This window comes from Martes martes (genome assembly GCF_963455335.1).
Source record: "Martes martes genome assembly, chromosome: 6".
Lineage (NCBI taxonomy): Eukaryota > Metazoa > Chordata > Mammalia > Carnivora > Mustelidae > Martes > Martes martes.
Window position 1 is genome coordinate 148,207,618 of NC_137893.1, and position 17,903 is coordinate 148,225,520.

At 39.4% G+C, this 17,903-nt stretch overlaps 1 protein-coding gene across 1 annotated transcript; it reads right to left on the reverse strand.

Moving 5' to 3' along the window:
• Window positions 1–215: 215 nt before the first annotated feature.
• LOC308343984 (putative olfactory receptor 2B3) lies at window positions 216–1,181 on the reverse strand (the record flags this gene model as incomplete). Its single annotated transcript, XM_080805262.1, has 1 exon — window positions 216–1,181. Exon 1 carries the CDS (start codon window positions 1,155–1,157, stop codon window positions 216–218), a length of 942 nt encoding a protein of 313 aa, XP_080661388.1. The 5' UTR covers window positions 1,158–1,181.
• Window positions 1,182–17,903: the final 16,722 nt, after the last annotated feature.

The following is a 17,903-nucleotide window of genomic DNA, read 5'->3' on the forward strand; positions in this document are numbered from 1 at the left end:
AGTCCATTGAGTGAAGTTCTGGAAAGCAAAGAAGTTTTTAATTTAAATAAGGTATCTTACGGTCTCAGCATTGCTTTCTTAGAAGAGGAAAACATTTCTAACTTTTGGTAGAATTCAGTGAAATCCTAAGAGCCTGAAAAATAAGAAAATCAGTTCAAACCTTATTACCATCTTCAAGGAGAGAGGCTCAGAAGATTCTTATCACAAAGGAGTACTTATTTCTTGTAGAAAAAGATTCTTGGCATCACCCTCTTGAAGGCCTCCTTCATATCTTTATTTCTAAGGCTATAGATGAGGGGATTCAACATGGGTGTGATGATCCCATAGAAGAGGGAAACCATCTTTCCCCAGTCCTTAGAGGTGGATGAAGGTGGTTGTAGGTACATGTATATACCTGTTCCAAAAAATAGAGACACCACTACCATATGGGACCCACATGTCCCAAAAGCTTTTCGTCGTCCTTCTGCTGACCGGATTCTCAATACTGCATGAGTTATGAAGCCATAGGAAATGAGGATCAATGTCACTGGAATTAGCAGAATTAATACACTAAAGAAAAAGAGTTCAGCCTCAATAGGCTTTGTGTCAGCACATGACAACTTGAGAAGGGCAGGTACCTCACAGAAAAAGTGATCCACTTCTTTGTGACCACAGCGTGGCATGTTAAGGGTTAAGGAAGACTGCAACACTGAGTTACTGAAGCCAGTGAGCCACGAGAAGCCTACCACCCTTAAGCAGAACCAATGATTCATAATGACTACATAGTGCAGGGGTCTGCAGACTGCCACATATCTGTCAAAAGACATGACAGCCAGGAGAAGACACTCAGTAGCACCCAGGGCCAGGAAGATAATGAGCTGGGCCACACAGCCACCATAGCTGATGGTCTTTTTGTTGCGACAAATATTTATCAACATATGAGGGACTGTGCTTGTGGTATAGCACAGATCTAAGATGGAGAGATTAGTGAGAAAGAAATACATGGGTGTGTGAAGTTTGGGATCCATAATGCACACCATCATTATGGACACATTGCCAAAGATGGTGATTGTGTATGATATTAATAGGAGCAAAAACAGAGGCATTTGTAACCAGGGCTTGTCTGAGAAGCCAAGTAGTATAAACTCTCTTGAGGAGCTCTCGTTAGCCCAGTTCATGATGACTCACTTATTTTTCATTCCTAGAAAAATATAAAATAGAAAAGTAATCAATACATAATTATTGAATACTCTTATTGGAACTGAACCAATTTTGATTATTATAATGAATAATTAAACACCAAATATAATTTGTAGTCAATTAAACCGAACCCCTGTGAAATACAGTATGATTCTTTTAGGTTAGAAAGTAGTTCCCCTGTTTTTTAGTAGTTATGTTCAGTTAAATTTGTGAGGTAGAGCATCAGTTTTAAATGATAAAGTATATAAATTATATGCAGAGAGCACAGACAACTGTAAGTGGTAAAAGACATTTCAGTTCTCCCTTTTCTTATGTGTGTACAAAATATTGATCCTAGATGATTTGATTCAAGGTAGTAAAATTATGGCTGACATAATTTATTGTGTAAACCACAGGTGAGAACTGCCCACATCTTTATATATCTTTTTAAAAATTTTTATTTAAATTCCAGTCAAGCAGAGAGAGTCAAGTATCATATGGTTTCACTTATTTGTGGAGCATAACAAATAACATGGAGGACAAGGGTAGATGGAGAGGAGAAGGGAGTTGAGGGAAATTGGAAGGGGAGGTGAACCATGAGAGACTATGGACTCTGAAAAACAACCTGAGGGTTTTGAAGGGGCGGGGGGTGGGAGGTTGGGGGAACCAGGTGGTGGGTATTAGGGAGGGCACGTATTGCATGGAGCACTGGGTGTGGTGAAAAAACAATGAATACTGTTACGCTGAAAAGAAATAAAAAATTAAAAAAAATTCCAGTTGGTTAACATACAGTGTAGTATTAGTTTCAGGTGTACAATATAGTGATCGACCACTTCCATACACTACCCAGTACTCATCAGGACAAGCGCACTCCTTCATCCCCAACACTTGATCATCTAATCCCTGCTTGACTGAAATGCGACAGACACTGAAAAACAGATGTGATCTACATTTTATTGCTACTGTGACTCAGTGACCATAAATGATCTGCATACTCAGTAGTGGTGAGGCCAGGACTTAAGGGCGATTCTTTTTTCTATACCGTATCTCCCCCCAGGTATGCAGAGAGCACAGCAAGATTGACTACGGCCACACAGCAGTGCTTATACATGAAAAAGGACCACCAAGAATCATATTCAAGTTAATTTTCCTCAGTCTGTGGAAGTGATCAGGTAAGTTAGTGATATGACCCAAGTTCATTGAAGTTTCTTCAATCCACTTCGTGTTTTTAAAGGCAGATCATTAATAGGACTTAACACCGTTTGAATTTACAAGCGCAAAGATAGTGAGTGCTGCTAGACAGAGGGTGGGGCCCTGAAGAAAGACGGTAGCATGACAAAGACAGACCTACCTTACGTGGGGGTGGAATGGCTTTTCCAGAGGGAGAACAGGCCACTGGACCCCTACACCAGTGCGAGGAGAGGTAGCTCTAAGAACTTTAACCCTTTTCAGGTCACCTGGGTGGCTCAGTCCGCTAAGCATCTGACTCTTGATTTTGGCTCAGATGATCTCAGGGTTCTGAGATTGAGCTCCATACTGTGCCTGCTTAGGATTCTCTCCCTCTGCTCCTCCCACTGCTTGTGCATACACTCTTGTCTCTCAAAAAAATTTTAGAAAATATTTTTACCCTTCTGTGATATGTGGGTTCAATTTCAGCTTTCTAGCAACACATATATATTATTCCTTGATAAATAACAGCAATACACCTTCAGTTGAAAAATGCAAAAGGATATGAGATTTGACTGTTGTTGGCATATATGTAAATTTAAAATTTTCACAGGAAAAATTATGATACATAAAGATAAAAGAAAAGTGCCAGATCAAAAATGTGCAGTGTTAATGTCAAAAATGGTTGCTATCTTAAAATAAAGAATTATTACATAGGGGCACCTGGGTGGTTCAGTCAGTTAAGCGCCTATCTTCCCCTCGGGTCATGATCCCAGGGTCCTGGGCTTGAGCCCTGCATGGGGCTCCCTGCTCAACAGGTAACCTGCTTCTCCCTCTCCCTTCGCCCCTCCCCATGCTGGTACTTTTTCTCTGTCTCTCTCTCTCAAATAAATAAATAAAACCCAAGAATATATTTTTTAAAGATTTTATTTATTTATTTGACAGAGACAGCGAGAAAGGGAACACAAGCAGGGGGAGTGGGAGAAGGAGAAGCAGGCTTCCCGCCGGGCAGGGAGCCCAACGTGGGGCTCGATCCCAGGACCCCGGGATCATGACCTGAGCCGAAGGCAGATGCTTAACTACTGAGCTACCCAGGCACCCCCCTCAAGAGAGAATTATTACATAATAATTATGAGACAAGACCAAAAATCCAATAAATAAACAAATTGGGGAAGAAAAAATATGAAGCAAAATTAGAAATAGAAAAGATATACAACTTTTCTGTCATTAAGGAAACAAATCAAAATAACAAGGAAATATCACATTATCTATTCATTTGGTAATGGTAGGAAAAAATCACCTTTAAAAGTTAGCTGTTAGGAAAACAGCCCCTGGATCTACCACATACCCACGTTTCATTTCTGAGGTGTATGATCTTGAGCACACTGGTGAACACCCTTCTGCCACATTTAGAACAAATCTCTGCACTGATCATAAGAGTTACTGTGAAGCTCAAATGAGGCAGTGCACAGGTCTGAAGTCATGAGTGCCGGAGACAGCAAGCGCCCAGTGAGTGTGAGCTACTCATCACTTAGAGTATCATGGATACCGATCTTTGGTACTAATCATTAACATAATAATGGGCCATTATTTCCACTTGGCATGCACATCAGAAGACATATGACCAAATTTACTGTTGGTGGTGCCAACACTAATTGTAAATTTATATTATAATGTGAAATGATTAAATGTACATGTCACTTTTTCTTTGCTTCTACTATTATACTGAGACCATAGTTGCCAGTAAATGAAAGTCAAATCAGTGGTTAGTAGGGGTACTGGGTTATCTGAAAGGTGTGGGCCATAAGATGACTCTACTCAGCATCTGTATTTCCTTCTATTTTTTTCACATCTTCTGCTCTCCCCACATTTTGTATGACAGTGGGATCTACTCGTTCTGCCTCCTCTTTTCTATTATCAGAAAACTGGACTCCTCCCTTGACAAGCACACATTCGTGTGTCATCTTACATCTCTCCTATTTATATATCTTGCACTAATCAAAAGAAACCTTAAATACCACTATTTCATGTTTTGCTTAAAAACATCCCACTGATGGTTTTAATGTTTGGTGATATGATGGTCAAATGTGCATTCTAAAGGGTGAAATGATAACCAGGGTGGTTTGATTCACTGAAAATACTTGACATCTATTTTAAGATCCCTAGGAAACAAACCAAACACTGATTACTTCGCCAGAGGCAGGAACGTGGGTGAGGTGACCAGAGGTCAGAATTCCTTGCTTCAGCCGTTACTCACCTTTCTTTCAAGTATCAGAGAGACACCTGTGCCTTTCTGTGTGCCCTCTTTCTGACACATGGTCGACATATGCAATTCCCTTTTGAGTTCTCAACCTTTGCAACATTCTTATTCAGTGACCTTTTGCCCACAGATCAGAATGACATTGGCATGTAACCTGGGCTGCATCATGAATATATAATACGAGAAAAGCCCTTACAATGAAATAAAAGTGATTTATAGGTATGTCTTCAGTTGCTGGAGCATGTTTGACTGATGTTGGCTCTGCTCACCAGGTTCCTAGTGGAGTTTACAGGGAGAAGTTGATTTTATCGCTACCAGCAACATTGGCTAAGACATGGATAGAGGATGTCCCTTTAAGGGCTAACTATTCCTACATGCTGCGTCCTCTATTTTAGCGCTAGGGATTCCAGAGTCTCTGGAGTTTAATTGGTCATTGTGTCCAGAGAGGAAATAATGAGCTCTATCCCCAACTGTACTGGCAAGATAACACAGGCACACAGGTGGTTCACAAATGTTAAAGCCAGGGGAAAGACAATCATCAGAAAGCATCAACATAAACTGGGGGAAAATGTGGAGGTGTTTACTCAGGAAAGCAAAAGGGTAAATGAACTTATAGCCCAAATTCCTTTTAAATGGGTTCATGGTTAGAGAGTTAGTCTAGTCATGGTGTATATGGAAAAAAGTATTCCTGTTTTTCATTGATGAATATGAATATGTTTAGATTGTATCCATTAGTGATATTCAGCTTAAATAACTATATCAAACCAACCCACAACATGTAAATTATCACTTCGACTTTTAAGGTTACCATGAATCCATCAAGGCAGAACTAGTAGAAATGATGTGAGATTACCATAAGACGAGATTTGTGCAATAAATAAGTTGATTTTGTGCAATTTATAACTTAATATGTGCTCACCTAAGACTTGAATATGGTGAAGAAAACTGAAATCAAATTGAGTACAAGCTTCGATATACTCTCAGAAAATTACTGGCTGGGATTTTAATTTATTTATTTTCACTTATTTTTCTTTTGTGTATAATGCATCTTTATAAATTATAAAATCATACATATAGCATATAATCATTATTTAAATTTTAAGATTTTCTTTTTTAAAATTTTAATTCTAATATAGTTAACAGTGTAATATTCATTTCAGGTTTACAATATAGTGATTCAACAATTTCCTATTGTTACTCAGTGCTCACCAAGATAAGTGTACTCTTAATCCCCTTCATCTATTTCCACCCAACCCCTCACCTGTTTTCCCACTGGTAACCATCAGTTTGTTCTATATAGGTAAGAGAGATTAAGGAGGGCATGTGTTGTGATGAGCACTGGGTGTTATACGTAACTAATGAATAATGAACACTACGTCAAAAACTAATGTGTACTATACAGTGGCTAACTGACCAGAATTTTTAAAAGTCTGTTTTTTTGGTTTGTCTCCTTTTTTTCCTTTGTTCATTTGCTTTATTTCTTAAATTTCACATATGAGTGAAATCACATGGTATTTGTCTTTCTCTGGTTTACTTCTCTTAGTATTATACCCTCTAAATCTGCCCATATTGTTGCAAATAGCAAGATTTCCTTTTTTATGGTTGAATAATATTCCATTATATTTATATACCACATCTTCTCTATCCATTCACTTACTTTTTTTATTTTTTTAATTTTTTTAAAAGATGGAGAGGAGAAGGGAGTTGAGGGAAATTGGAAGGGGAGGTGAACCATGAGAGACTATGGACTCTGAAAAACAACCTGAGGGTTTTGAAGGGGCGGGGGGTGGGAGGGTGGGGGAACCAGGTGGTGGGTATTGGGGAGAGCACAGATTGCATGGAGCACTGGGTGTGGTGAAAAAACAATGAATACTGTTACGCTGAAAATAAATAGAACTTTAATTTAAAGTAAAAAAAAATTTTTTTTATTTCTTTTTTTTTTAATTTTTTATTTCTTTTCAACGTAACAGTATTCATTGTTTTTTCACCACACCCAATGCTCCATGCAATCCGTGCCCTCCCTAACACCCACCACCTGGTTCCCCCAAACTCCCACCCCCCGCCCCTTCAAAACCCTCAGGTTGTTTTTCAGAGTCCATAGTCTCTCATAGTTCACCTCCCCTTCCAATTTCCCTCAACTCCCTTCTCCTCTCCATCTACCCTTGTCCTCTATATTATTTGTTATGCTCCACCAATAAGTGAAACCATATGATACTTGACTTTCTCTGTTTGACTTATTTCACTCAGCATAATCTCTTCCAGTCCTGTCCATGTTGCTACAAAAGTTGGGTATTCGTCCTTTCTGATGGAGCCATAATACTCCATAGTGTATATGGACCACATCTTCCTTATCCATTCATCCGTTGAAGGGCATCTTGGTTCTTTCCACAGTTTGGCGACCGTGGCCATTGCTGCTATAAACATTGGGGTACAGATGGCCCTTCTTTTCACTACATCTGTATCTTTGGGGTAAATACCCAGCAGTGCAATTGCAGGGTCATAGGGAAGATCTATTTTTAATTTCCTGAGGAATCTCCACACTGTTCTCCAAAGTGGCTGCACCAGTTTGCATTCCCACCAACAGTGTAAGAGCGTTCCCCTTTCTCCACATCCTCTCCAACACACGTTGTTTCCTGTCTTGCTAATTTTGGCCATTCTAACTGGTGTAAGGTGGTATCTCAATGTGGTTTTGATTTGAATCTCCCTGATGGCTAGTGATGATGAACATGTTTTCATGTGTCTGGTAGCCATTTGTATGTCTTCATTGGAGAAGTGTCTGTTCATATCTTCTGCCCATTTTTTAATATGATTATCTGTTTTGTGTGTGTTGAGTTTGAGGAGTTCTTTGTAGATCCTGGATATCAACCTTTTATCTGTACTGTCATTTGCAAATATCTTCTCCCATTCCGTGGGTTGCCTCTTTGTTTTGCTGACTGTTTCTTTTGCTATGCAGAAGCTTTTGATCTTGATGAAGTCCCAAAAGTTCATCTTTGCCTTTGTTTCCTTTGCCTTTGGAGACATATCTTGAAAGAAGTTGTTGTGGCTGATATCAAAGAGGTTACTCCCTATGTTCTCCTCGAGGATTCTGATGGATTCCTGTCTCACGTTGGGGTTTTGTGTGTGTTGAGTTTGAGGAGTTCTTTATAGATCCTGGATATCAACTTTTTGTCTGTACTGTCATTTGGAAATATCTTCTTCCATTCCGTTTGTTTTGTTGACTGTTTCCTTTGCTGTGCAGAAGCTTTTGATCTTGATGAAGTCCCAAAAGTTCATTTTCACTTTTGTTTCCTTTGCCTTTGGAGACATATCTTGAAAGAAGTTGCTGTGGCTGATATCGAAGAATTCTAGAATATCTAGGATTTTGATGGGTTTCTGTCTCACATTGAGGTCTTTTATCCATTTCGAGTTTATCTTTGTGTATGGTGTAAGTGAATGGTCGTGTTTCATTCTTCTACATATAGCTGTCCAGTTTTCCCAACACCATTTATTGAAGAGACTGTCTTTTTTCCACTGGATATTTTTTCCTGTTTTGTCGAAGATTATTTGACCATAGAGTTGAGGGTCCATATCTGGGCTCTCTACTCTGTTCCACTGGTCTATGTGTCTGTTTTTATGCCAGTACCATGCTGTCTTGGTGATCACAGCTTTGTAGTAAAGCTTGAAATCAGGTAACGTGATGCCGCCAGTTTTATTTTTGTTTTTCAACATTTCCTTGGCAATTTGGGGTCTCTTCTGATTCCATACAAATTTTAGGATTGTTTGCTCCAGCTCTTTGAAAAATACTGGTGGAAATTTGATCGGAATGGCATTAAAAGTATAGATTGCTCTAGGCAGTATAGACATTTTAACAATGTTTATTCTTCTGATCCAAGAGCATATCCATTCACTTATTTATGGGCACTTAGGTTGCTTCCATAATTTGGGTATTATGCTGGGTAATGTGGGTATTAATGATGTAATAACCATAGAGATGCATATATCCCTTCAAATTAGTGATTTTGTATCCTTTGGATAAATATCCAGTAACAAAATTCCTGGATCATAAGCACTTTTTTTTTTTTAAGATTTTATTTTTTTGAGAGAGGGAGAGAGAGAGAGAGAGAGAGAGAGCACAAGCTAGGGGAGCAGCAGAGGGAGAGGGAGAAGCAGACTCCCTGCTGAACAGGGAGCCTGATGTTGGGCTCAATCCCAGGACTGTGGGATCATGACCTGAGCTGAAGGTAGACACCTAACCAACTGAGCCACCCAGCTGCCCCTCATAGGGCACTTCTATTTTCAATACTTTGAGGAACCTCGACATTGTTTTCCACAGTGGCTGTACCAGTTTACATTCTCACCAACAGTGTAAGAGGATTCCTTTTTCTCCACATCCTTGCCAATACTTGTTGCTTCAAGTGTTTTTGATTTTTAGTTATTCTGATAGGTATGAGGTTTTGATTTGCATTTCCTTGATAATGAGAGATATTGATTATCATTTCATATGTCTGTTGGGCATGTCTATGTCTTTTTTTGAGAAATGTGTGTTCGTGTCCTCTGCATATTTTTAATTGAATTATTTGTTTTCTTGGAATTGAGTTGTATAAGTTCTTAAAAAAAAAGATTTTATTTGTTTGAGAGAGAGACTGAGCGAGTAAGTGAGAGAGCAAGAGAGCACAAGCTAGGAGGAGGCAGAGACAGAGGGAGAAGCAGGCTCCCCACTGAGCAGGGGTCCCAATGTGGGGCTCAATCTCAGGACCCTGGAATCATGACCTGAGCTAAAGGCAGATACAGAACCAACTGAGCCACCCAAGCACACCAAGGTATATTAGTTATTTGTATATTTTGGATACTAACCCTTTCTTAGAAATGTCAATTACAAATAACTTCTCCCACTCAGTAGACTGTCTTTTAGTCTTGTTGGTTGTTTTCTTCACCGTGCAGAAGCTTTTATTTTGATGATGTCCCAATAGTTTATTTTTGCTTTATTTACTTACTTCAGTAGACATACCTACAAAAAAGTTGTTATTGCTAATGTCCAAGAAATTACTGCCTGTGCTCTCTTTTGAGATTTTTATGGTTTGAGTTCTAACATTTAGGTCTTTAATCCATTTTGAGGTTATTTTTTGTGTATGGTGTAAGAAAGTGGTCCAGTGTCATTCTTCTGCATGTAACTTTCCAGAGTTGCAAACACCTTGCTGAAGAGGCTGTCATTTTCCCATTGCATATTCTTGCATGCTATGACAAAGAAAGTTGGCTACACACTTGTGGGTTTATTTCTGGACTTTCTATCCTATTCCATTGATCTATATGTCTATTTTTGTGCCAGTACTACATTACTACAGTTTAGTAATATAACTTGAAGTCCGGCATCATGATGTCTCCAGTTTTGGTTTTCTTTCTCAAGATTGCTTTGGCTATTCAGAGGCTTGTGTGGTTCCATACAAATATTAAGATTGTTTGTTCCAGGTCTGTGAAAATTAATGTTCATATCTTTAATTTCAGGTTACAATCTGGCCATTTATTTATTATTATTATGTTCAGTTAACCAACATATAGTACATCATTAGTATTTTTTTAATTTCTTTTCAGTGTTCCAGGACTCATTGTTTATGTACCACACCCACTCTTCCATGCAATACGTACCCTCCATAATACCCACCACCAGGCTCACCCAACCACCCACCCCTCTCCCCTCCAAAACCCTCAGATTGCTTTTTAGATTCCATAGTCTCTCATGGTTTGTCTCCCCCTCCAATTTCCCCCAACTTCCTTCTCCTCTCCATCTCCCTATGTCCTCCATGTTATTTCTTATGCTCCACAAATAAGTGAAACCATGTGATAACTGACTCTCTCTGCTTGACTTATTTCACTCAGCATAATCTCTTCCAGTCCCGTCCATGTTGATACAAAAGTTGGGTATTCACCTTTGTGATGGAGGCATAATACTCCATAGTGTATATGGACCACATCTTCCTTATCCATTTGTCCATTGAAGGGCATCTTGGTTCTTTCCACAGTCTGGCAACTGTGGCCATTGCTGCTATGAACATTGGGGTACAGATGGCCCTTCTTTTCACTATATCTGTATCTTTGGGGTAAACCCCCAGTAGTGCAATTGCAGGGTCATAGGGAAGCTCTATTTTTAATTTCTTAAGGAATCTCCACACTGTTTTCCAAAGTGGCTGCAACTTCATAAAATCTACCTATGAAAAACCCATAGCGAATATCATCCTCAATGGGGAAAAGCTGACAGCCTTCCCTTTGAGATAAGAAACATGACAAGGATGCCCACTCTCACCACTCTTGTTCAACATCATTAGTTTTTGATGTAGTTTTAGTTAGTTGTGTATAACCCCCCGTGTTCATCACAACACTTGCCCTCCTTAATACCCATCACCCAGTTACCCTATACCCCTACCCCCTCCTTTTGTAACCCTCAGTTTGTTTCCTGGAGTCCAGAGCTCTCATGGGTTGTCTCCCTCTCTGATTTCTTTCCATTCAGTTTTCCCTCCCTTCCCCTGTGGTCCTGCACACTATTTCTTATGTTCCATGCATGAGTGAAACTATATGATAATTGTCTTTCTCTGATTTACTTACTTCACTTAGCTTAATTCCCTCAATTTCCATCCCTGTCAATGCAATGGTAGGTATTCATCCTTTCTGGTGGCTGAGTAATATTCCATTTATATATGACCACATCTTCTTTATCCATTTGTCTGTTGAAGGGCATCTTGGCTCCTTCCACAGTTTGGTTATTGTGGACATTGCTGCTGTGAACATTGGGGAGCATGTGCCCGTTCTTTTCTCTGCATCTGTATCTTTGGGGTAAATACCCATTAGTGCAATTGGTGGGTTGTAGGGCAGTTCTATTTTTAAATTTCTGAGGAACCTCCAAGCTGTTTTCCAGAGTGACTGCATCAGCTTGCATTCCCACGAACAGTATAAGAGGGTTTCCCTTTTTCCACAACCTCATCAACACTTTTTGTCCTCCGTCTTGTTATTTATATCCATTCTAACTGGTGGAAAGTGGTATCTCATTGTGGTTGTGATTTGTATTTCCCTGATGCCAAGTGATTTTGAGCTTGTTTACATTTGTCTGTTAGCCATTTGTATGTCATTTTCGAGAGGTGTCTGTTCATATCTTCTGCCCATTTTTTTGACTGGATTATTTGTCTTTTGGGTGTTGAATTTGAGAAGTTCTTTATAGATCTTGGATAGGAGCCCTTCATCTGTTCTGTCATTTGCAAATATCTTCTCCCATCCTATTTCCTTTGTTGTGCAGAAGCTTTTTATCTTGACGAAGTTCCAGAACTTTACCTTTGCTTTTGTTTCCCTTGCTTTTAGGGACTTGTGTTGAAAGAGGTCACTGTGGCCAATGTCAAAAAGGTTATTGCCTATGTTCTTCTCTAGGATTTTGATGTCTTTCATCCATTTAGAGTTTATCTTTGTGTATGGTGTAAGAGAATGGTCCGGTTTCATTCTTCTGCATGTGGCTGTACAATTTCCCCAGCACTGCTTACTGAAGAGACTGTCTTTTTTTCCATTGGATATTTTATCCTGCTTTGTTGAAGATTAGTTGATCAAAGAGTTGAGGGTCCATTTCTGGGGTCTCTATTCTGTTCCATGGATCTATGTGTCTTTTTTGTGCCAATACCATATTGTCTTGATGACTATGAATTGGTAATAGAGCTCGAAATCAGGCATCATGATGTCCCCAGCTTTGGTTTTCTTTTTCTACATTCCCCTGGAAATTCGGGGTCTTTTCTTGTTCCATACAAATTTTAGAATTGTTTGTTCCAGCTCTGTGAAAAATGTCAATGCTATTTTGATAGGGACTGTATCCATAGGGTAGATTGCTCTGGGGGTAGATTTTTTTGGGGGGGGATCTCATTTTTTTAATATATTTTTTTAAGATTTTATTTTTATTTATTTGGCAGACAGAGATCAGAAGTAGGCAGAGAGGCAGGCAGAGAGAGAGGAGGAAGCAGGCTCCCTGCTGAGCAGGGAGCCCGATGCGGGGCTCGATCCCAGGACCCTGGGATCATGACCTGAGCCAAAGGCAGAGGCTTTAACCCACTGAGCCACCCAGGCGCCCCTCATCTTTTATTTTAAAAATTTTTTAAATTTAATTTTTTTCAGTGTTCCAAGATTCATTGTTTATGCAGCACACCCAGTGCTCCATGCAATACATGCTCTCCTCAATATCCACCACCAAGCTCACCCAACCCCCCACCCTTCTCCCCTCCAAAGCCAACCCACAGTTTGTTACTCAGAGTCCATTGTCTCTCATGGTTCGTCTCCCCCTCTGATTTCCCCCAACTCACTCTCCTCTCCAACTCTCAATGTCCTCCGTGTTATTCCTTATGCACCACAAGTAAGTGAAACCATATGATAATTGACTCTCTCTGCTTGCCTTATTTCACTCAGCATAATCTCCTCCAGTTCAATCCAGGTTGATACAAAAGTTGGGTATTCATCCTTTCTGAGGGAGTCATAATAGTCCATTGTATATATGGACCATATCTTCTTTATCCACTCACCTGTTAAAGGGCATCTTGGCTCTTTCCACAGTTTGGTGACTGTGGCCATTGCTGCTATGAACATTGGGGTACATATGGCCCTTCTTTTCACTACATCTGTATCTTTGGGGTAAATACCCAGTAGTGCAATTGCAGGGTATTGTATCAACATGGAGGGGTTCACTTAACTTGTGGAATGTAAGGAATAAAATGGAGGACATTAAGAGAAGGAAAGGAGAAGTGAGTTGGGGTAAATTGGAGGAGGAGACAAAAAATGAGACACTGTGGATTCTGACACTGAGAATTCTGAGAAACAAAAAAATTCTGAGGGTTTTGGAGGGGAGGGGGTTGGTGAGATGGGTGAGCCTGGTGTTGGGTATTAAGGAGGGCATGGATTGCATGGAACACTAGGTATGGTGCATAAACAATGAATCTTGGAACATTGAAAAGAATAAAATTAAGATGTTAAAAAACAATAACAAAAACAAAAAAGGAAGTATAACACTCTGTTGCTTTAAGAATATCTTTTTTTTTTTTTTAAGATTTTATTTATTTATTTGTTAGAGAGAGAGAGAGAGAGCACAGGCAGACAGAGTGGCAGGCAGAGGCAGAGGGAGAAGCAGGCTTCCCGCCGAGCAAGGAGCCGGATGTGGGACTCGATCCCAGGGCACTGGGATCATGACCTGAGCCGAAAGCAGCCGCTTAACCGACTGAGCCACCCAGGTGTCCCGCTTTAAGAATATCTTATAAAAAAAAATTGGGAAGTGTCACACACACTCACAATAAGAATATCTTATCATTAAAAAGGAAGACAAGTGCCTGGCATGTCTCTCTGTGTATTGTGGTAAGCATATTTGACACTGTGGAATATTGCTCCAGTACAGGTACTGGTAACACAGAAGACTCCAGCTTTGAATGTGTTCCAAGGCAGGTCTACACTACAGTATGTCACCCTGAAACCTGAGCCATACATTTTGTAAGGCCTTATGGTAATAGAGTTTTAACTTCTGGTTAAAAAAAAAAAATAGCATCAGGATATGCCAAGTTTATGGGAAAACCAAAAGAAAACCCTTAGAGTTTTAGGAAAACCCTGATATTTGTACTAGAGGATTAAATACCTCTTGAAAAACAGCCTCTGGTGTGCTGCTGGGAAATAAAAACAGAAATAAACTATTGGAACTACATCAAAATACAAAACCTTTGTACAGTAAAGGACCATCAACAAAACAAAAAAGCAGCCTACTGAATGGGAGAAGATACTTGCAATTGATATATCTGATAAGGGCCTAACATCTAAAATATATAAAGAACTTATACAAGTCAACAACAACAAAAAAAGTAATCTGATTAAAAAGTGGGCAGAGAAACTGAATAGACATTTTTCTGAAAAAGACATAAAGATGGCCAACAGACACATGAAAAGGTGCTCAACATTACTAATTATCAGGGAAATTCAAATAAAAACCACAATGAGATATCACCTTACATTGCTAGAATGGCGAAAGTAAAAAAGACAAGAAATTACAAGTGTTGGTGAGGATTGGAGAAAGAGGAACACTCATGCATTGTTGGTGGGAATGTAAATTGGTGCAGCTATTATGGAAAATAGTATGGAGGTGCCTCAAAAAGTTAAAAATAGAATTATGATAAGATCCAGTAATTCCACTATAGGGTATTCACCCAAAGAAAACAAAAACACATACTTGAAAAGAAATATGAACCTCTATATTTATTGCAGTGTTATTTACAGTAGTCAAATTATACAAATTATAGAAGCAACCCAGTGTGCATCCAGAGATTAATGGATAAAGAAGATGTGGTATATATGTGTATATGGACATCCCTATGCTGTTATACTGGGTCCGGAGTTCCTTTCCAGTAGTTCAGTTCCTAGACCTTGGAAAAGTGTCTCCATGTCTATAAGCTTCCTACATCCAGCTTTATTTTGTTTTTCCTCTATGAGTCCCTGGTACATGTTAGCCAAGTCCTACAGATTTTAGAATAAGCTACTTCCTCTGATAGCAGGGACCATAGTCATGGCTCTCAAGGTGCTGATTAAGAGCCATGAGAGATTTTGAGGAAGGACTGTGTCATCTTTACATTATCTCCAGGCAAGTGGAGCCTTCTCTTCTCTAGCAAGATGTTGGAGACTCGTCTCACCAGTTTGGAAGGTTCAGAGAAATCTGGAAGTTCATGTTAAGATGCAACTGAATAGGTAGTCACTACCCCAGGTCTCATTGTCTGAATCCTTCACCATAAGTGTCTTGGCTTTACCATAAAAGGACTATTGAGATTATTTTGTCTCCCTTACAGCCTTGTGGCCCTAACAACTAAGTCCTGGGTTTGATTTTCAACAGTCTTCCCTATATAGCATATAGGAATTTCCTTTGGTGCTTACATGAATCCTATTTGCTTTTGTAACATTCCCTAAGTTAGCATCCTCAAAATTTGTCCCTGGACCTGAAACGTCATCATCACCTGGGACCCTGTTAGAAATGCCAATTCTTGGGCCTCACCCCAGACCTATTGAACCAAGAACTCTTGGTAACAAGCAGTTTGAGAACCACAACACTAGGTTGATAATTGGTTGGCTGAAGAATACTATTCTATTTCTTCAAGGCTCCTAAGACAGTCAATGAAAACCAGCAAACCTAATAATAATCTAATTATCACTACTCCCATATCTCTCAAGGCTTAGATGTACCATAAACCCCAATGCTTCTCCTCCTACATGTACCTACTCCCAAGCCACACCAGGTAAGACCATTCATTAGTGATGCTGATGTTAGAGCATGCTGTGAGTTACCACATTTCCATTCGCCCCAAATTAATGAGACGTTTTTTGCTGTCTGGTGAGTGATGCCTCTCGTGAACAGTCATCTGAGAATCTGCTTTCTCCTCTTGAAACTCTGCTTAGGTGCCCTAAAAACAGAGCTTGAGAGAAGAAATTAGGTTTGAACACTTGATTTAGGAGGTGATTTCAAGAAGAATGAGTGAGGGAAGCAGAGAGAGAGATAAGAAAGCAAACCAAACTAAGGGTGTAGTAGCCAAGTTGCGCATGATGTGAGCTCAGTTCTCCCAGGACCTGAAAAGCATAGAGGAGGTATGCTTCTACTTGAAAGAAGGGTTGCATTTCCCACTAATTACCATCCTGCCTTGTTTGAAGATTTCCCCTAGGGTCATTAAATCTCTTATGTTTCTGCGTGGCACTTGTCTAAGTGCCAGGTTGGCTCCCCCTGTGTCAGATAAAGCCTTGAAGCAGACAGGGAAGACATATGCAGCCTGCTCGAAATGGTTCACTGTCAGGGTGTGTAAGATGAATCTGGGTTCACACAGAACTGTTCACTGCAGCTCTGCTGAAATCAGAGGTGGGCTGAGAAAGTGAGCTACATTGGCACCAGAGACACCTGCCTTAGAAGGTGAGACGTAAATATTGTAAATATTGTATTCCACACTGGCAGCCACGGGAATCACACTGAACTGAGTCTCAGGAGTTTTTCCTGTTCTGACAGGCAGAGGAGGTGAACTAAGAGAAAAATCACAGGGAAAATTGATATTTGAGGGAAACAGACAAGTGTCAACAGAACAGTGATGAAAAGAATTCTTGTATATTGTGCAGTAAACAGTTAATCAGAGACTCTCTCCTCCAACCCATGAACCTATGGAGAATAGCTGATCCAGGGAGAAAACATATATCTCTAATGGTGAGAAAGTAGAAAGCAACTGAGAGAAAGAACATGGATGGATGGAGATACAGATACATAGATAAGGATATAAATAGGTACAGACATTACTATCAAAAAAGAAAGGAAGGAAGGAAAGAAGGAAGGAAGAAGAAAAGCAGAAAAGAAGGAGCAACCTTAATAGACAAAGAATACAAACCAGTAGTTACTGGAAGTGGATGAAAGTCACAGGATAGAAGAGGAAGTGGCTTGATTTAGAAGATGAGAAAATCTGCAAGACTCTGAGATTCTTTTAAACATCACACTTTATTCTTGCCTGAAGTATCAAACTCAGATTTACAAACACAATGCTAACATTTCAACTCTACTTTGCAAAAATGCTACAGAAAATAAAGGAACAATAGTACAGAAAAGAGGACAGAGACTGGAAGAAGAGGTATGGATTTTCTGAAATGCACAGTAGTAAAACAAAGATATGAGACATGACTGATATCGTGTTTGGGAGCTACCTGTGAGCATGGGGACTGCTGACTGATGGGTTTACTTCTAGTGTGTGGATAAAGTCAGACAAAATCCAGACAAGGGATCAGATAGGAATCAGTAAGTCCAGAATATTTGGAGAAGAACTTTGAGCAAGTTGTGTGAAAGCAAAAACACATAATGCTGTGAAAACTTTAGATAAATAACTGCGTGATGATTTATCATGTTCTTCAACTGGGTTAAACTGAGATCAAGAATTCACCTCAAAGGTATGACTATAAAATAGATTGTATCAGGTCATGCCATGATTTTTTGAGAATTCTTGCTTGTGTGGGCCGTTTGACCAACTTTATTTCTTTAATAGGATTTTAAACATTTTGAACTGTATTTCCAAGCATTTCATTTTCTCCAGTTCACTTTATCATTATTAGGACTATTTAAAAGTGATGAAAAATATATGATAAGGTATAGGAAGATGAATCAAGCATGTTTTACCATCTGAAAAAAAATTTCTGTGAGGGTTAAATAAACTAATCCATTTGGCAATTGTCAGTTACATGGTAAGAGCTCAGACAAGTTTGGCTGTGCTGCTACTGATCCTAAATATCTGTTTCATTTGTAGATCTCTAATTAAAATTTCTCTCTATTCATTGATTA